Below are 17939 nucleotides of genomic sequence, written 5' to 3' on the forward strand. Positions count from 1 at the left end.
CTTATTAGCTTTTTTGCCAACAGTTGGATGAGAAGATTGATAACACTCCAATGTCTAATAGTGGTATCGCTCTTATTATCTAACTTTCCGCAAGAAAGCAAATAAGAATATTTGGTTACACTTTACTTGAAGGTATCTACATAAAAGTGACATGACACTGTCATGACACATGAACCCTAACCCTAACCCTAACACTATAGGCGTTTTTATGATTGTGCGTAGAATCGAGACCCCTCCGCGTCTACGCTGGACCCTACGCCGTAGCCTGACGTGCACCTCTCAAAAAATGTAACTACACGTCGCGGCGACGCACGTCTCTCGGCCGTGGCTTGGTAGCGTTGCATTTCCCCCCTGACTCATTTCCTGGTTCTCCTTCTCCATAAACAACATGAGATCAAGAAGAGGGTTAACTCTTCCTGCTCCAGATGTCTCACCTTGACAGGCTCGACACACACACCAGCGCACAAGCATAAACACCAGGCCACTTATGTAGGCTACGGCGAAAGCCCTGCGTGGAGCCTCCGCAGGACCATAAAACGGCCTTAACCCTAACCCTAACCATAACCATAACTTGTTATGACAAAAACTGAATGACGCTTACTAAAAGAAACGTTATGTCATAAACGTTTATGACTTGTTTATAATGTTAACTCTTATGTAGATACCTTCAAGTAAAGTGTCACCGAATCTTTCCCAAAATGCTAAATAAGATACACTGTGTGGGTGTGTGTGCACTGTACCTGCAGTGAGCGATGATAGGTCCGGCGTCAGGAGGATTGCAGGCTTTGACCCTGCGGAGGAAGTTGAGGAAGGGGGTGGGATACTCTGGCACGCCGTGATCTGGCCAGGCTGTAAACTGGAACTGACGCACCTCTCGCCGTTCACTGCAGCCACTCTGATATAAGAGACAAGCAAAACAAATAAATTGGTTTTACTATCACCGAAGTCATACTTGTCTGTGCATGTGTAAGCTTAATATCGTTTGCATTATTGAATGTAATAATTCAGGGGAATTGACACATTTGCCAATTTGTTTGAGTGCAGATTCTCAGATATATCTCAATGACTCCATCCTAATTATTGCCAGACATACAGAACACAACTAACTTTCCTCATACAGAATGTCCAAGAAGCTTTAAATTCATGCAAAAACATATTCCTATATATTCTGTATATATTAAAGGGTAATTTCAAATCTCCAAATATCCCTACATCTATACAAAACAAAGGAATAATACAGGCAGTGCTGAACATTTCATGTGCATTTTTTTCTCTACTTATATGACTGATCTTCAAACATGACTTTTCACGACACATCAACAAAAATTTGGAGAAGCGTGTGCTACACTTGGAAGCTACAGTTGGCCTAGTTTCTGTGTTTGCAAGTAGGCCACAGAGGCACGCTAGTCTGGCGGTCCTAGATTAGCCCTGTGCTATGAGAAAGTGCTCTGCTTCCAACAGTGATCGAATCTCAGCGCCTGACACAAGGAGGCTGGCCTAGTTTGAACACTCCATGAAGCCCAGGCTAATCTTTTCTCCTCCGTGTGTCGTTCAGTGACAGTGGAATTCGTGAATACTCCAGTTGCTCCTCGTTCCTAACTGTAAACTCAAGAGATCAAAGCAGTTTGCGCTGGATGTAACAGTAATTACTCGAGGAAAGGGCAGAGCGGTGAGTCAAGGGGTGGACACAGATGGAGAGGGAGCGAAAAAAAGAGGGGAAATAATTGACCTTATGCAGGGAAAGGGTGCGGACACAGAATGTGGCCAGCTCCATTGTGTCCAGCAGGGTGACCTGGATTATCCCGTATGTCTCTGTGCCGCGACTTGGCCAGTACTGGTCACACTTTATCTACACGGATGAAGAAAAAAGCATCATCATCATTACTACAACTATTACAGATTATTATATTTCAGACTGAACCAAAGCAAGGTTCCTCTTCCGTTTCATCAAATATGTTAAGCGGACAGCCCCAAGAACTTTAAATTGCAGGTAAACTAAGATTTTGGAAGGCGGTGGCTTCCTACCCGGGACTTCTCCTCAAGACGCGTCATCATGACCACAGAGGCGGCCCGCTGCTCCCACACCATCCTCCAAAAGTCCCCGAATGTCTCCGCCAGTGGCCCCTGGGTAGCAATGTAGGCATTCTGCTTCCTGTAGCCGTCAATGTAGTTGGCGTTGAGATAGTCGCTCCCCAGGATGCCTGCGAAACGAGACACTTGTGAGGCTCTTGCTAAACTGCAATCTGCATACGCGACATAATAAATTAACCTGCGTGTATGACATCAAACAGCCTAACGAACAGTTTGTTTGTGGCAGCCGCTGCTTCCAACAGACGGCTGCTGGATGACTAGCGGACGGCAACAAACAACAACAAGACTCTGTCGGTGTAAATTCATGAGCTGCAGATCAAATCCATTCCCCCCCTTCTTGTTCTGGGCAAGTGCTGGCTGCACTTGAATGCACTCGCGTTGTTTGTCAGTCTCAAGCCACTGCACACAGCCAGGACTTGAGCACTGTTCGCAATTTCAGATTTCATCCATCACGCAGCTCTCCCTCTCCTTCTGTCCCCTCTTTTAGTGTTCACCCCCGTAAACACAAATACGCTCAGACTCTCCCGTTAAGATCTTAACATCTTCTTTACCTTGCTGTACTCTTCCAGCTAACGCTCACCTTCTATGGGAGCCAGGATGACTCTGGTGTGGTCGTACGCTATGACGTTAGCGTAGCGGTTTTTGGGCTTGTTGACCTCCAGGTTTGACTGCTCCCAGGTGAACTGCTGACTAGGGTCGATGGACTGCGAAGAAGAAGCAGCAAACACACACACATACACATTGACGTGTGCGGTGGCATTTTTAGCAGTGCATTTGAGGATAATGGAAAGAGAGTGCTCTGTAATGTACACAAGTTACAGCAACAAACTGCAGTGCTGAATAACTCATGAACACATAATCTGCACGCAGAGATACAAATTAGTTAAGTAAGATTTGCTTCATGAAGTGAAGGCTTAACGGGCTTAACATCTCTAAACAACAAGGGTGTTATTTGTTTATTCATATGGATTAATAAAGTACGCCTCACCTCGTACTCCTGGGAGAGTCGCAGGTTGTCGTTTGCTTTCAGTAGCTCTATGTGCTCAGCCAGCTCGCTGATGGGGATGGGAGGATGGCTCATCATTCCTGCGTGTCAACAAGGGTCAGAGGTGAGGCACACTTCAGCTGAATATCCCCAAATTACTGCAGGTTAACATCGCTCATATGCAAGGATGTGAAGATAATTATACAATCAGAGAACATCACATATCATTAAGGAACACGCTGAGGCAGAAAATCAATTTTGATCCATGTGCGAGGACAAAGTGAGGCGAGTCTTGCTTGTTTGTAAATTGTTTTTCTTTGATAAATTGCTTTCTCTGTGATCAGAGAAGCAATGGCTCAGAGAAAACAAGCACAGACAGAACACTAATTAGGAGGGGTTTCGGCGCGCGCACACGCGCACACACAAAGGCAGCAACCTATGCCTCGTACAGATGTTTCTGGAGCAGGAAATGAGAAGCTATTGCGATCCATTGTCCATTCAAAAGGTAAATAGCTACAAGAATCAAAGAAAGAAACGCTGCTTTGTACACAATAAACACAATCTATTTAAGTCAGATTGCATTCTCGATGTTTCTGGAATTGTAATGCATGCCAATGCACTATGGAGAGCATTTAGAGTCATTCTGCAGCTACAGCTATCAAAGACAGGCTCATATCAACGGTTATTTTCTCCTTCAGCCCGGCACTGCAGCACACACACACACACACAGGTAATCACGACAAAACGCTCCCGTCACGACCAAAGTGACCTCAGATAGCATCATCTGGCTTAGTTGGAAACAAATTTCATTTTTGCCCAAGCATCTCAAAAGCCCAAATCTCAATAGAGGAGAAGTGGGAGCTTCAGGGTTGCTGCCACATGAGAGTAAAAAAAGAATCATGATAGAAGAGAAGAGCAGAGGTGCTTTGTTCTGTGGGTTTTACTTTGCTTCCCACGAACATGTAAAGAAAAAACCTTCAGACCTTCATCTATGGTTTAATAAAAAGCGGTATCATTTGACTTTATATATCCTGGCATGAAACGGACCTTTCTCCATGGTGACACAACTTGCCACCTTTTCAGCAAGAACCCTGTGAGACTTCTATAAACTGCAACCATAAAAAAAAAAAAAAAAAAATATGGTGAGAACAGGGATTCAATTCCTCCAGGCCATGTGCTTTTTAGGATGCTGTTAATTTAATGGCAGAAGTGAAAGCAAGGCATGATTGGCCTGGTACCACAGCCAAAGCAGCTGTGTTGTTAGATCTCACTCTGTAGGGGGTGGGGAGCAGCAAAATCCATGTAGTTACTTCACAGTGGGGTTTAAGTTGGTTGTGCTGGCGAGAACAGAATCAATTCCTTTTCGATATGATCACAGTTAACCCACAACTCACCTTTCGATGTATCATTTTGGCCCGTTAAACCCAACTAAGAAACATTCGTGATAAAACAGACTTCTGTCATTTCTGTCCGTTCTGATGTGCTATTTGTGGCCTGGCCTTGCATGTGGATTGTGGGGGCGTGCGGAGATGATTCGGTTTTGTCACACCGTTATGACTCAGCAGTGACTAAGCACTTAACTGTACTACCTGGGCAGTGGCCATTTTGATCTCAGAAACGTCTGGAAGCTTGTTGGTTGTGATGCAGAGGAGTATTTTCACAATCTTGTCTGCATAATCTTATCAAAGTATTCAAATTAGTTGCATGAATATTTCATCATCAAGTGATGAGCAATCGGCAGTACACTTTAGTATGCAAATACAAATTGTGTGTGTGTGTGTTTGGGGGCCTGTGGGGGTCAGTGCTTCATACCGGGAGTCTGGAAGTTGATGCGTCTCATCTCCACAGGGTCTGTTGGGTGATGGGCCATCATCTCTGCGTTGTTCAAAAGGCTCTTGGTTCCAGGTTCAGAGTCCTTGCGCTTGCTGCTCGAACACCAGTGAGTCAAAAGAGCAATTAGCAAATGCAAACAACTAGGGAGAAAAAAAAACCAGACCCAGTAGTGACACATCATTGGCTACGTTCACACCGCAAGTCTTAATGCTTAATTCTGATTTTTTTGCTCAGATCCGATTTCTTGTTTAGCTGTTCGCACCTTTCAAAATGTGGCCTGTATCAGATATCAGTGTGAACCGTTTGCGGTTTCGAACTGACCCGCATGCGCAAAAGAACAATAACAATGACATCAGACGCAGCACGCTGTTGCACTAAAGTTAGGGAGGTTATGGAGGAAGGAAGCCTTTTGGCTTTTATTTTTAAAATGTTTGTGTAATGGCAGCTGTAACATTAATGAGCAGGTGCTGAGGAGGAGAAGAATGAAGGGAAAGAGAGCGAAATTGGCTATTTTGGCTAGTTTGTGGGGGTTATGGCTGCAAATTCCCTACAGAGGTCTGTGTGGATGCAGAGACAAAGCCAGGAGTGGTGGGACTGCATTGTGAATAGCTTCACAGAGACGCAGTTTTTTCAAAACTTTCGGATGTATAAGTCACATCAAATCTGCCTTGGTTGTTCACACTGTGGCCGCATTGAAAGAAAAAAAAAATAAAAAATATCAGACCTGGGTCTGATTCGGGACCACATATGGAAGTGGTCTAAATCGGATTTGAAAAAATCTGATCTGGGCAATATTTGGGTGTTCAAACTACTTCTGAAGAAGTCTGACCTGGTCACTTGACCCCAAAAAAAATCTGATTTGGGCCACTTTTGCCTGCAGTCTGAACGTAGCGGTTAACATGGTTACTCGATTTGAGTAAATAGTGCATTAATAGATATGGTGTTTTACGGCATTGTACAAGTTCTCTGTACAACATCTGGTGTTTTGTAATTGCTGCGGGTTGAAACGAACAAAGAGCTTGAAATTGGTTTAATCTTACCTGTCAGGTTTGCTGCTTTCAGTGAAACGAGAGTAAGGGTAGGAATAATTAGCGGAAGAAAAGGAAGGAAACAGACAGATTGTTAGAGAGGAAAATCAATACTTTGTATTAGTATTCAAAAGCTTGATGGCCTGCAGCAGATAGCACAGGCTTATAGCAGGCGTTTCAAAACTGTCTGAGGGGAGAACACACTTTGAAATTGGAACAAATGTGATGAATATCAGGCTGAGAAAATGGGAAAATAGTCAAACATTAAACACTTAAAGGTACAAGAAATATCAGTGGGAGCTGCTGGCAGAATGTGAGCACAGGGCGTGATAGACAGAATCCTAATGTATTTTTAGAGAATAGGGCTGAAAATAATCAATATTCTTCTTATTGTCAAAAAATCCAGCACTAGTATTACAGTGTGTTTCCAGTAGTACAAGAATTGTCTGTGTAGCCAAACTCCACCAGAGACCTCTTCCTTCATCACCATGAATATGGACACTGTAGTTTACTTTAAGTGAATCCCAAATATGCCATCCTGGTGCCATAAATACTCCGTAAAACACCAAATATATATTAATCCGGCGCTGAAAATAGTCCTCAACAAATGTAAAATGTACTCCTATTTGAGAAACGTTTGAGAAAAACTACAGTGCCCAGCTATTTAGGAAATTATTTAGCCTTTACATTTTTTTTTTTTTAATCAAAAGTTATTGAGAGATGATCTGATGCATCGTTGATCTTTTCGTGGGATTTGTTGACATTAAGAAAGATATATGATAACACCAGCCTTATCCTTTACTCAAAGCTGATCAATAACTTTTGTCTCATGGTTATGGTTTTGGGCATTCTGTGTTACAGAGTTTATCCGTCCCACTCACTTTTTGTAAAGGAGGATAGCGATGACGATGCAGATGATGAAGACCACAGCAAGTACAGGTCCAACCACCCAGATCAGACCATCGCCAGCGTCCAGGGGCTGGGGGTCTGAATCTGGGGCAATCACGGGGTCTGTGTAGGGGCTGGCCACATACATTTTCTGTAAACAAACATACAGGCACATAGTCAGGAAAACAAGACACTGGAAGTGTCTATTTTAGAATTAACTGACTAAAGGAGGACTTCTTTTTGATCAGAAAGCAGGTTGTGTTTTTTGGTATTTTGGAGTGGATAAAATAACATGTGGACATGACACTAAAAGCAATTAATTATAAAAATTCAACACACTATGGCCCCAAAAAAAACTTTTCCCAAGTCTCAACAAAATGTATTCCTGGAACTGTGACCAAGCTGCACATGACTGGTTTTCATGCAGATGTGTGTGTGAGATTATATTTGATCTGTCTTTGTATTTTAGACAACACAAAAAGAATGTACTGAATTTACTGACATTATATATGTCTCTATAATCACAATAAACTGAATAAAGTGCCTTTTTATTAGTTTCTGAATTACTTTTAAAGAGCTTCCCCCGGGGAGTAAAAGTGTTCCTGATAAAAAAAAAAAACATCTAATAAAAAATAAAATCTATCCTAATTCAAGCTGTATATTTAGGTCTGATCTAATTCAAATTCACATATATACGATCCAGTGCCGTGCACAAGGCAATATCTCTTCTACTGCCACAGTAGGTACACTCACTCTTTATTAGCAGTGGCGATGGAAGTACGTGAAGGTTATTGCCTTTTGCTTACAACACTTTGACTGACGTGCATTTTATTGTTTTAGCAGCGAGGCCATATTGATCGCAATGTATAGTGACAGCCTGCAGCAGAAAAACACAGGCAGCAGGGAATGAGGGAGTGGTTAGAAACACGGAAAGAAAAAAGATGTGACACAGTGGCTTTCGTACCCCGGTTGTGGAGTTGAGCTCAGCCAGGATGAAGAAGACGTACTCCTGCCCCGGCTCTAGTGCTCGGTTCTCGAAGCCTCCATAGTCCAGCTGATCCCCTAGGGTGAAGAAGGCCGGTAGGGTGGCAGGTGTGAAACGGGCTGTGATGTAAGCCCGCCGCAGGTCCACCTGCTTCTGCTGCCGAGAATCCCTCTGCTTTTGACTGATGTCTTTTAATAGCTAGGATAAGAGAAACAGAGAGAAAGAGGGAAGACAAGAGGAATGAGACTTTCCAATATCTAGGAATAATATTTAAACACCGATATGGAATTATAAAGGGTATGCGTTGCCAGGAGTTCTTAGCAATGGGAATGTGTGTTTCTGTTTGTTTATAGGTCCTCTCCTCTTTCCAGGCACAGACATCAGTAGGTGCTGTTATTGTTGTGGTTCTCACCTCCTCTAGGTCCATTTCATCGGGGCTCTTGAGGTGTCTGATGACGCCGCGGGCTCTCTTCAGCGGAACCACAACAACATACACATTCCTGCGGGAGCAGAGGAGGACAAACAACATAACACCAGTTGCACCGACACAACAGCAAACATCAAACTATTTTCACATTCCATTGCCAACTTGTTGCACTAACATCTCGTCAGTCGGGTAGCGTTGTCATCAAGCCACACACCTTTGGAGATCATCTAACCTCTAGAGTACAGCAGGTCTATGACAACCATGGCGACAACTTCCAAGCCACCAACTTTCAATCTTACTTGACAGGAGTGCGAGTCTCCAGCGAGGGCAGGATTATGGTGACGGTCGTCTCAGTGTCGCGGGTGTGGTCAATCTCAGGGCGGCGGATGGTGATTGGCGGCGAGGTCTTGGCGGAGATGCGGTGGCGAAGGCCTCCCATGTTGCCCTCCGGAGCAGTGATCTTAAAGTCGTAGCTGGTGTCAGCCTGAAGGTTCGGGATGACTGCCTTTCTCAGACGAGCGTCCACCTCCATTTTCTGTCGGTTATACTCCACCTGGGGGATTAAAGAGGGTCAGTGAAGTAAGAACACTAGGCGAAAGGCAAAGATGGCTATGATATCCTATTGTACTCTAACGCGTTAACAGTTTGCCCCCGACCTCCCCTGCTCTACCTAAATTAAAATCAATTTTTTTTTTTTATCTTTATCAATATTCTTCTTTAAAGTTTTCAAGGGTTTATTACAATGCTTATTAATTTTCTTGCCGAGAGTTAGATGTGAAGCTAACACCAGCAGCTGGCTAACTTAGCTTAGCATGAAGACTGCAAACAGGGGGAAAGAGCTAGCCTGGCTCTCCAAAGGTAACAAAATCCGTCTACCAGCACATCTAAAGCACACTAACTCTTAAGCATTAACATGCTGTATCTTATTTGTTTAATCCATCCAAAAAAGTGTAAAAACGTTTTACACTTGAAACATTTTAATTAGTGATCGTAGAGGTGCTAGTTGTCAGATGTTATAATATATAGAAATGGCCATTTCCATGTACTATGGTCCTACTCCATTAAATTCTATATAAAGCCAGCATAAAAGGTTAACACTTCCTAAATTGGGAGTATAATTCAGGTTGGGGCCATGCGTACTACAAATGAAGAAACCTATGATAATGGAAGGTATTTTAATCAAAAGCACCTGACAAATGTTACTTTCAAATATTGTATTATTTTATACATTATCTTATGAAATGACAGACTAGGTCACTACACATGTGCGTGCACCAGCCAAAGAACATACAGTAAAGCGATAGGGGTTGCTGCTCTCTGGAAACTCCCAGGTCAGAAGAACACTGGTCTTAGTGGCCAGATTGACTGAAAAATTCCTCGGCACATCTGGGAAGGAAACAAACAAAAAACAGAGTCACTTGTGGTGAAGTATTTTTAATCAAACCAGCCCGGTCCTCTGCTTTCCTACTGCAAACCTGTAGAAAATGGAAGACACGTCAGTCAGATCTGTTACTGGGGGAAGAATACATGATGGTTAGGAGGATGGGCAAGTGATAAGGAGAGTGGATGGCAAGAGTAAAAGTACAAATAACAGACAGAACGGCTGCAGGAATGTGACATGCCACATTCTCAGAGTGTAAGGTAGTGTTTGTTAGACTCAGAATTCAGCATGTCAAGCAAAGGCTTTGGTAAAAGGGAAAAGTGGAGGTCTATCAGATAAAAAAAAATAAAAAAAAGCTTACCTGCAGATACAGCACCAGACTCCAGGTTTCCCTTGAATTCAGACCCAACACTTACCTGCCGTATTAGACACTGTAAGCCCTTTATTGACTTTTACCTGAGAGGTTGTGATAAGCAGTGCTCTTGAAGCAAACATCCATTAACATTCAGCCTGCTTCCACTGGTGGTGAAGGGTAGGTGATGAAGGTATAAGTGAGTGAGTGGAGGAGATTGGGGGGAGTAGTCGTGGTGTTCCCCTTGACTTTGCAGTTCTCAGCCTCTCTGAGGTGCACAAGTGAATGGCCGACCTGTAAGAACTGGCCCAGACTTCATTTAGTTTAGTGGTTTGGAGTGAAATCCACAGTAAAGGGAACGGAGATGTGAAGCTGAACCAGTGCTTAGAAGGTAAAGGGTGTTCCTGTGGCCTGAGGCCAGCCCTACCTGTTTCAAAGGCCAGGGTTCGGCTCACCAGAGGTGGGCTGAAGGGGCCTGGCCCTGCCTTGTTGTGGACTCTGAGCTGCACCTCGTAGGCTGTGCTGTGATTGAGGCCCAGGATGGTGTAACTGGACTCACTCGCTGGTAGCGTGATCAGCCATGGGGGAGCAGTGGGGGCTGGTATGGCTGCCGGGCCAGGGTCAGCAGACGGTTTGAGGACCGCAGCCTCTTTGTAAGATATGGTGTACTCTGTGATGACACCGTTGCACTCCTCTGGGGCAGGGGGCAGCCAGGAGAACTGGAGGGAGCAGCAAGTGGCATTAACAAAGTCAAGTATTTTGGGGTATCCCGACGGGGGGAATATGGGAACTGTTATCTCGTGCTGCACTGCGTCTCCGTAACCTGCTCGGCTCTTCGCGGACAGGACAAAGACGTAGGAGGAGCCTGGGGAGAGGTTTCTGACAGTGAAGTTTCTCTCCTTATTTGTGAACTCCACTGTGCTGTCTAAAGAGGTATTCTTCAGGCCAAACTGTAGACGGTAGCCCTGGATTACCACTGGGGCCCCCCGGCTATCAGAGGCTGACTCAGAGCACTCCACCGGAGGAGCCCAGCGCACCACCACTGTTGGACCAGATCCTGGACGCACCCACAGGGAGGGGGGGCCGGGCACTGCAAACCACAGTGTAGGCATCAGAAAATCAATTGTTTTATATATATATATATATATATATATATATATATATATAGAGAGAGAGAGAGAGAGAGAGACACTTATCATGTAAATCTTGTGGAAGAATTAGAATTGATCTGGCTATTTATTTACTGCTGGATGGTGCATCTTACTGTTAAATAAATTCTTGAGTATTTTACTAAATCCAGTGCACTGAACTGTATACATGGCATTTGCTTACCAATCCCCAGGGTCTGCACCAGCTTGGTTTTGCTGTGTGCTCCATCCCCTTTGGTGGTGTACGCTGCCACTGAGATGGAGTACAACGTCTCAGCTTTCAGGTCTCCTAAAATCAGCTCCTGTGGGGGAAAAAAACACATAACAGCACCATCAAATACTGCTAACTCATTCCTTTTTATATGAGACAATACACTTTCTTTACAGTTATGCATCCGTCGAAAATTATCAAAAAGTTACACATCAGAGGCTAAACAAATCTCTGGTGGTCAAACGTAATAAAGATTTCATTGCCATCTCTGTGTAATGTCTTGGATGCATTGTGCTGTTTGTATTAATAGTGAGTTCATTAATAATGAGAAGAGGACGGGTAGTCTGCGCTCACATATTGAGTCGAGTCATCCTCCTCCATCTTATCCCACAGATGAGACATACCCCGCAGGCAGCCGAGACAGATGAGGGAAGGAGTCAAAGGGACAAGGAGAGAGGGACGATGTTTAACAATAAAATAAATGACCATCTTTGGATCATTGAAATATTCAGTCATGACGTCACCTGAGACTCATCCAGCAGGAGGTCTTTGATCTGGGGAAGGTTTCGTGATTCACCGCTCTCTGAGCGGCTGAAATGCACCTGGTAGCCACGGACCTGACCTTGCCGTAACCGTGGCAACACCGACCGCCACGAGACTCGAAGCGCTGAGGCGTTGAGCGGCTGGACATCCACCTGACGAGGTGCTGCACCGGGAACTAAGGACACACACACACACACACACACACACACACACAGAATGAATTAAGAGACCAGACTAGACAGTCAACAGTCTAGCCAGTAAATAATCAACTAAACAATCAATACTGTTAAGGTCTGATCTACGGCTCCTACTCTTACCGTCCTCATCAGTTCTGCAGATCACAGCCGGGCTGTTGGGTCCAGTCCCCTCTGCAGTGAAGGCTGCCACGGTAACGTTGTACCAGCTCCATTTCTCCAGCCCCTCTAACACTGTCTGCCCCTGCGGGGCCGGGATAGGAAGCCCCTTCGCTCCCTGGCCCTGACCTCCGCCTCCTGCCCCAGAGACTCTCTGGTATCTCAGCATATAACCTGCCAACTCGCCATTCTGACCCTCCACTGGAGGCGGCCTCCAACTTACTCTCAGTGAGGTGGAGCTGGCACTCTCGCAGGACACACCCTCGGGTGCAGCTGAGGGCTCTGATTGGACAAGGAGCGAGGAGGGCAAAGAGTTTAGGAGAGACCCAAGAGAATGGAGTTGAAAAAGCAAGAGGGGGCGAATATATGCAAAAGGATAGGAGATAAGGATAAAAAAAGGAAACAATAAGAAACTAAGGTAAAATGAACTGAAAGAGATAACACCAGGACAAACATGAGTGACGCAAAAATGGGGAGCAACCACATCATTTACAAGCATTATGTTCGACGTAGAGCCTAATGAAAAAAAAACAGAGACAAGAGTATTGACCCTGAGTGGACAACTTAATTATACCAAAGGAGAATGTGCATGCGATACCCAATGATTATATATTATCCTTTAGCTGTAGCTAGAGGCATAAAAGGATCCAGATCAAGAATGAAAAACAGATATTGTTAAGTCTTTCTTTGTAAAGCAGGAATGCACAGCTTTGTACACAGGAACTCAGACAAATATACACATTTCACAACACCAGCCCCGCACGGTGGCATAATCCTTGAGTCCTCAGGATAATAGAGTGGTCTGAGACTTTCCACTGCTGACTAGGGGAAGGTCTTGGGCTTCACAAAGGGAAGAAAAAAACAAACTAAAACATATCTCAAACAGTGCAGAAAGGATTTAGGAGGCAGGTTTAAAAGAAGAAAAGAACAGTGAGCCCGGAGAGAAAGGCACTCAGACGGATATTGAAAGTCAGGCTAGAATGATGAATTGCAGACAAGAATTGAATCAGAACTAGGCCGGAGTATTCACTGTAACAAACAAGTACAGAGAGCCAAGAATCACACACCGTCATCACCACAGATCCCTGAACTGTAGGTATCACTCACCCTATATAATGTTCCTTAAAGAGTGTGCACACATAATGGTGAACACGACCGAGGCGTCTGGGCTTGTGTGTGAGCTCGGGAGTGTATATACCATGTGTGTATGTGTGGGAGTGTAATAGTCATAGCTGACAGGTTCAAGTATCTATCCACTCAGCCGTACAGGCACTGTTCTGTTGGCCTCGGGGGACAATCTAGATGTGCACCAAAGCTTGGCGATAACAAAGCGCACATAACCTCTCTGGGAAATGAATTCTGCTGCATGAAATAGTCTGCTTATCTGGTACTTCCCTTTACTAAACCCCCACCTCCTCTGGCATACCACCTTGGTGTCGAGGTAAAGACTGAAAGGAGACCAGCTAAAAGTGTTGAGCACAGATCTGATTATGAATACACAGTCTGATTCCTTGTGTCTGTTGAGTGATTGTAAATGCTCGACAAAAACTTACCTCTGCAGCGATAAAGTACAGCACCATGAACTGCAGGACTGTTCTCGACCAAGACTACTTTATCGATTCTTTTCCTTGTGCCGTTTTCTCCATTATCTCTGCATTTTCTTCTTGTGAGCAGATATAAAATGAATCAATATGTCATACCAAAAAAGGGGAAGTTATTTGACTCTTATCAGAGCTATCAGTGATTGTGCAAAAAAGAAGAAAAAAAAAAGAGAAAAGAAATAAAAACGTTTGAGAAAACGACACAAGGGAGAGAATCCAAGTTCAGCCTGGGTAAAATACAGACTGGCCAGGCACTTACCTGTAAACACAGCAGGCTACCCACCATCCTTTAGTGCTCCTCATCACTGACTGCTAGCCAATAAGTGGCAGACAGTGTTGCCCTTTCAAAGACATTAGAAAAAGTGAAAGGAGGGTGAAGAAACAGAAGAGTTAAACTTTAATCGGCGCTTCATCTCCATCTGTCATGATGTTTTGGCTGTGTAAGAAATCGAAAGGCTGAGCGGAGGAAGAAAGGCACAGTCAAATGTAGATGGATGGATGGGAGGTAGGGTTTGACACATGGGTTGATAAACGAGATAGATGGAGAGATGTGATGATTGTTCCCAGGTTTTACCGGGTCAGGAGCTGAGGACAATGTACTTTGATCTGTGTTTGTGTATGTGTGTGTGTAGGGGACAAAATATTGCATGAGACTTCTGTACAAGACTGAAAAATAATACAATATAAATTTGTGGCATTTTCGTGTGCCTGCAGGTACAGTATATGAACCCAGTCAAATTGAGACGTACTGGCTTGTGATGTCCTCTGCACCAGCTCGTTGGTGAAAGCTCCGATGCCTTTGTTTGAGATGGCGGCCAGGGAGAAGGAGTACTCAGTGTTGGCTTTCAGACCCTCCACCGTGTATGAGTTCCTCGGCCCGAAGGTCAGCTTCTCCTTTGAGAGAGAAGAAGAAGGAGCAGAGGACAGGACGAGAAGGTGGGATGAGGGGAGTGGAAAAGAAATCATTAAAGAGAGATGAGAATGTCACCAGCAGACACAGAGGCGCTGGACGCCGGGGTTAATCTTTTAAACTTCCTTCTTCTATCTGCCCTCTCATCCCTCTGAAATCCATTGAGAAGACAGGTTTATAAAAAGAGAGTAAGAGGTCTTACCAAGCTGCCGAACTTTACAGGTTTGTAGAGCAGCTCATAGTTGACAATGCCCTCCTTTGTGTAAGCAGGTTCCCAGGTCAGCTCAATGCTGGTGTCTGCCACCTTACCGACTTTAAACTTCCCCGGTTGGCCTGGGACTGAAGGGGACAGGACAAAACAGTCAGTTATATATATATATATATATATATATATATATATATATATATATATATATATATATATATATATATTTTAAGGCTGGGACTATATATGCTTTTGTCCCAATTTGATTCTTTCACAATACATTGGTGCCGATTCAGTTTGTATTGCAATTTTCATTTATTGCGATTCTAGAAGTATTGCTATTCGATGGTATTGAGTTGCAATTTTCTTTTCCTTGTTTAACAAAAACAAAAGTTGAATAATACACTTCTAGAGACAATATATCCTGAGACATTTCTGAAAAAGAATTGTTTACAAAAAAAAGAATGCACATCACCTGTCAGTCAGTCAGTCAGTCAGTCAGTCAGTCAGTCAGTCAGTCTGACATTCATTTCATTTGCAAAGAAGTACATAATATGTATTTTTCCTCATTTTCTTAAAAGGTCCTGTAAGTTTATTTTCTTAAACGCCTTTTAACTGTAAATAATGGGATTCTAAATGAACATGATATTGTATGCCAAAGTTACAACAATACTGGTTCTTTCACACACTTTAAATATTTCCACGCACCAATAAGAATTTAGCAATAATACATCTTTTGAATTAAAAGCATCTTAAAACTCTCTTTTCTAATTTTAATTTTATTTTGTTTCGTTATATCCTGTGTTTTTATTTATTTTAATTCATTACATTTAATTTATTTAATAATCTTCTACTATGCTAGTAGTACTATTCTTAACCTGCAAAATCATTTTAGTGAATTATATAGTTTCCCTTAGTTAACCTTTTTACTGGAAAGCACTTTATAACAGTGTTTAAATAAGTGCTATATAAATTAAGCTTAAAGTGCACATATTATGAAAAAAAAAAATCACTTTTTCTGGGATTTGGGGTGTTATTTTGTGTCTCTGGTGCTTCCACACATATACAAACTTGGAAAAAATAAAAACATCCATGCTGTTTTGAGTGAGATACGGGTTTCTGAATGTATCCTGCCTTCAGTCTCCTGGTGAGCTGGTCAAAATCGGCAGGGCCGTCTACGCCATCGGCCGAAACATTTGAATTCTCTGAGTCTCAGGTTCTGCAGGAGACTCCCCTCCTTCTTCAGGATCTGATTCTGGTTTGAACATGTATGGTTGAACTACTGCCGCCATGTCTGTAACACGTAGTTCTATCTAGTCACGTACTGATGTCTGAGCCCAAGCACTGACTAAGAGAGTATATACTGAGCATGTGCAACTCCCAAAAAAGATGGTACAGAAGTGAGAGGTCTCACTCTGTAGCTAAAACAGAAAGCTCAACACACAGGGTGAAAAGAGGAGCTGCAGTAATGTGCAGTACAACAAATATATGGTGTTATTTGAAAATTAAACCATGTAAACCTATTCTGATACAACCTCTAAATACAATTATGAAACTGAAAATGAGCATAATATGAGCAATACTATCAATATCAGAATGGGAATTACGTTGCCAGGGAAATGTCACTGTCAATCTAATCTGATCAAACAGAACAGTGTGGGAGCAGAGTTTTGTTTTTGAGTGTGAAATTATAATTAATTTATTACTAAGGATGTTTTTTCTTCTTCAAATTTTAGCTGTAATTGTTACTTATTAAGTCAGTAATACTTTCACAGAGAAATGACCAAGATTGGCAATCAATCCATTTCAACCTGACCTTAATGGTCATCGTGGAATAAGAAATTATGTTGTACTTATTCTCAATCACATAATGTACACCCATTGAAACCCCTTTTTTTATTTTTAAATATAAATCTCATTAATTTTGTATGCTGGAAAATGGGGCATCTGATGGCGTAGCAGGAGCTCAGGCTTCACTGACATTTAAACCAGTTATAGCATCATCTCCTTGTCCCTCCCATCACATAAAACCTGCAACTTCACAGCAGTGCCGAGGTACAGTACGAGGGACATTTTTGGCTGCTAATCCCAGTTTCCTTTTCATACGTCTCCACAGTCTTATGAAACACTGTCCCAGCAGGTGGAATTTATTCCTTTTGGAGAAGTCAAATTGCCTCATAAACCTTACCAAAGACGCTGAAATAAGCTACTTAACTTTGTATATACGCACGCACGCATGTGTGCACACACACACACACACACACACACACACACACACACACACACACACTAATAACGTCATTTGTGCTGTTGTATGTGCACATCTGAAAAACAACCACTACTCACCTGCACATGAATAAATGAAGACCACTACTTAGCTGTTATCCATGCATCAGCATGCACAAACATCTACAAATGATAATGTTTTGCGCGCACGCGCACACACACACACACACACACACACACACACACACACACACACACTGACCTCCAGGCATGACTTTGACATGGACGGGGTCTGAGAAGGGTCCGTCCCCTACAGAGGTGAAGGCCAGGACCTGGATGGTATAGGTCTCCGTGGTCACCAGGTTCTGAATGGTGGTGATCACGCTGTCCTGGACGTTATGGATCTGCCACTCATTCATCGACCGGGAAGGGTCCATGGTATAGTACACACGATATCCTTTCACCTACATTAAAGGAGCAGAGAGGGAGAATGGCCGCAAGATCAGGGGTCTTCAACGTTTGTTGCTCAGGAATGTGACGCATAGAACGCCATAAGGGACCCCTAAGCTGAAAGAGAGACTGAGCAGGGATTCCCTACTGCATATATTCTATACAATTGAGTTGCATATTGTAAACTGGGCCGAATGGATGAAAATAAATGAATATTATTTATACATCATGCTTTAATGTACCTTACCTATAGTAAACTTATTGTCAATGTGTAAATACTTTTTCTTCACAAATAGGACAATTTATCTTTGCTATTAAAATG

The 17939-nt window shown here is 43.2% G+C and overlaps 1 protein-coding gene across 14 annotated transcripts in view; it reads right to left on the minus strand.

The window, feature by feature from the left end:
* Positions 1-17939, minus strand: part of LOC114564767 (receptor-type tyrosine-protein phosphatase S) — a 90121-nt gene that overhangs the window by 7416 nt on the left and 64766 nt on the right. For 6 of the 14 annotated variants that reach the window (XM_028592296.1, XM_028592299.1, XM_028592290.1 and 3 more), the window contains 15 exons: positions 17430-17631; positions 14939-15075; positions 14576-14720; positions 9529-9623; positions 8537-8790; positions 8223-8310; positions 7790-8008; positions 6819-6976; positions 5950-5964; positions 4889-5001; positions 3080-3177; positions 2672-2795; positions 2026-2201; positions 1730-1849; positions 741-895 (listed from right to left, as the gene is read on the minus strand). In XM_028592296.1, the coding sequence (XP_028448097.1) occupies positions 741-895; positions 1730-1849; positions 2026-2201; positions 2672-2795; positions 3080-3177; positions 4889-5001; positions 5950-5964; positions 6819-6976; positions 7790-8008; positions 8223-8310; positions 8537-8790; positions 9529-9623; positions 14576-14720; positions 14939-15075; positions 17430-17631 (2099 nt within the window). Of the gene's footprint in view, positions 1-740; positions 896-1729; positions 1850-2025; positions 2202-2671; positions 2796-3079; positions 3178-4888; positions 5002-5949; positions 5965-6818; positions 6977-7789; positions 8009-8222; positions 8311-8536; positions 8791-9528; positions 9624-10397; positions 11061-11302; positions 11421-11683; positions 11711-11853; positions 12048-12189; positions 12508-14575; positions 14721-14938; positions 15076-17429; positions 17632-17939 lie in introns of all 14 variants that reach the window. The other 8 variants (XM_028592300.1, XM_028592292.1, XM_028592289.1 and 5 more) reach the window with 3 other exon arrangements.

Source organism: Perca flavescens, chromosome 12 (genome assembly GCF_004354835.1).
Source record: "Perca flavescens isolate YP-PL-M2 chromosome 12, PFLA_1.0, whole genome shotgun sequence".
Classification (NCBI taxonomy): domain Eukaryota; kingdom Metazoa; phylum Chordata; class Actinopteri; order Perciformes; family Percidae; genus Perca; species Perca flavescens.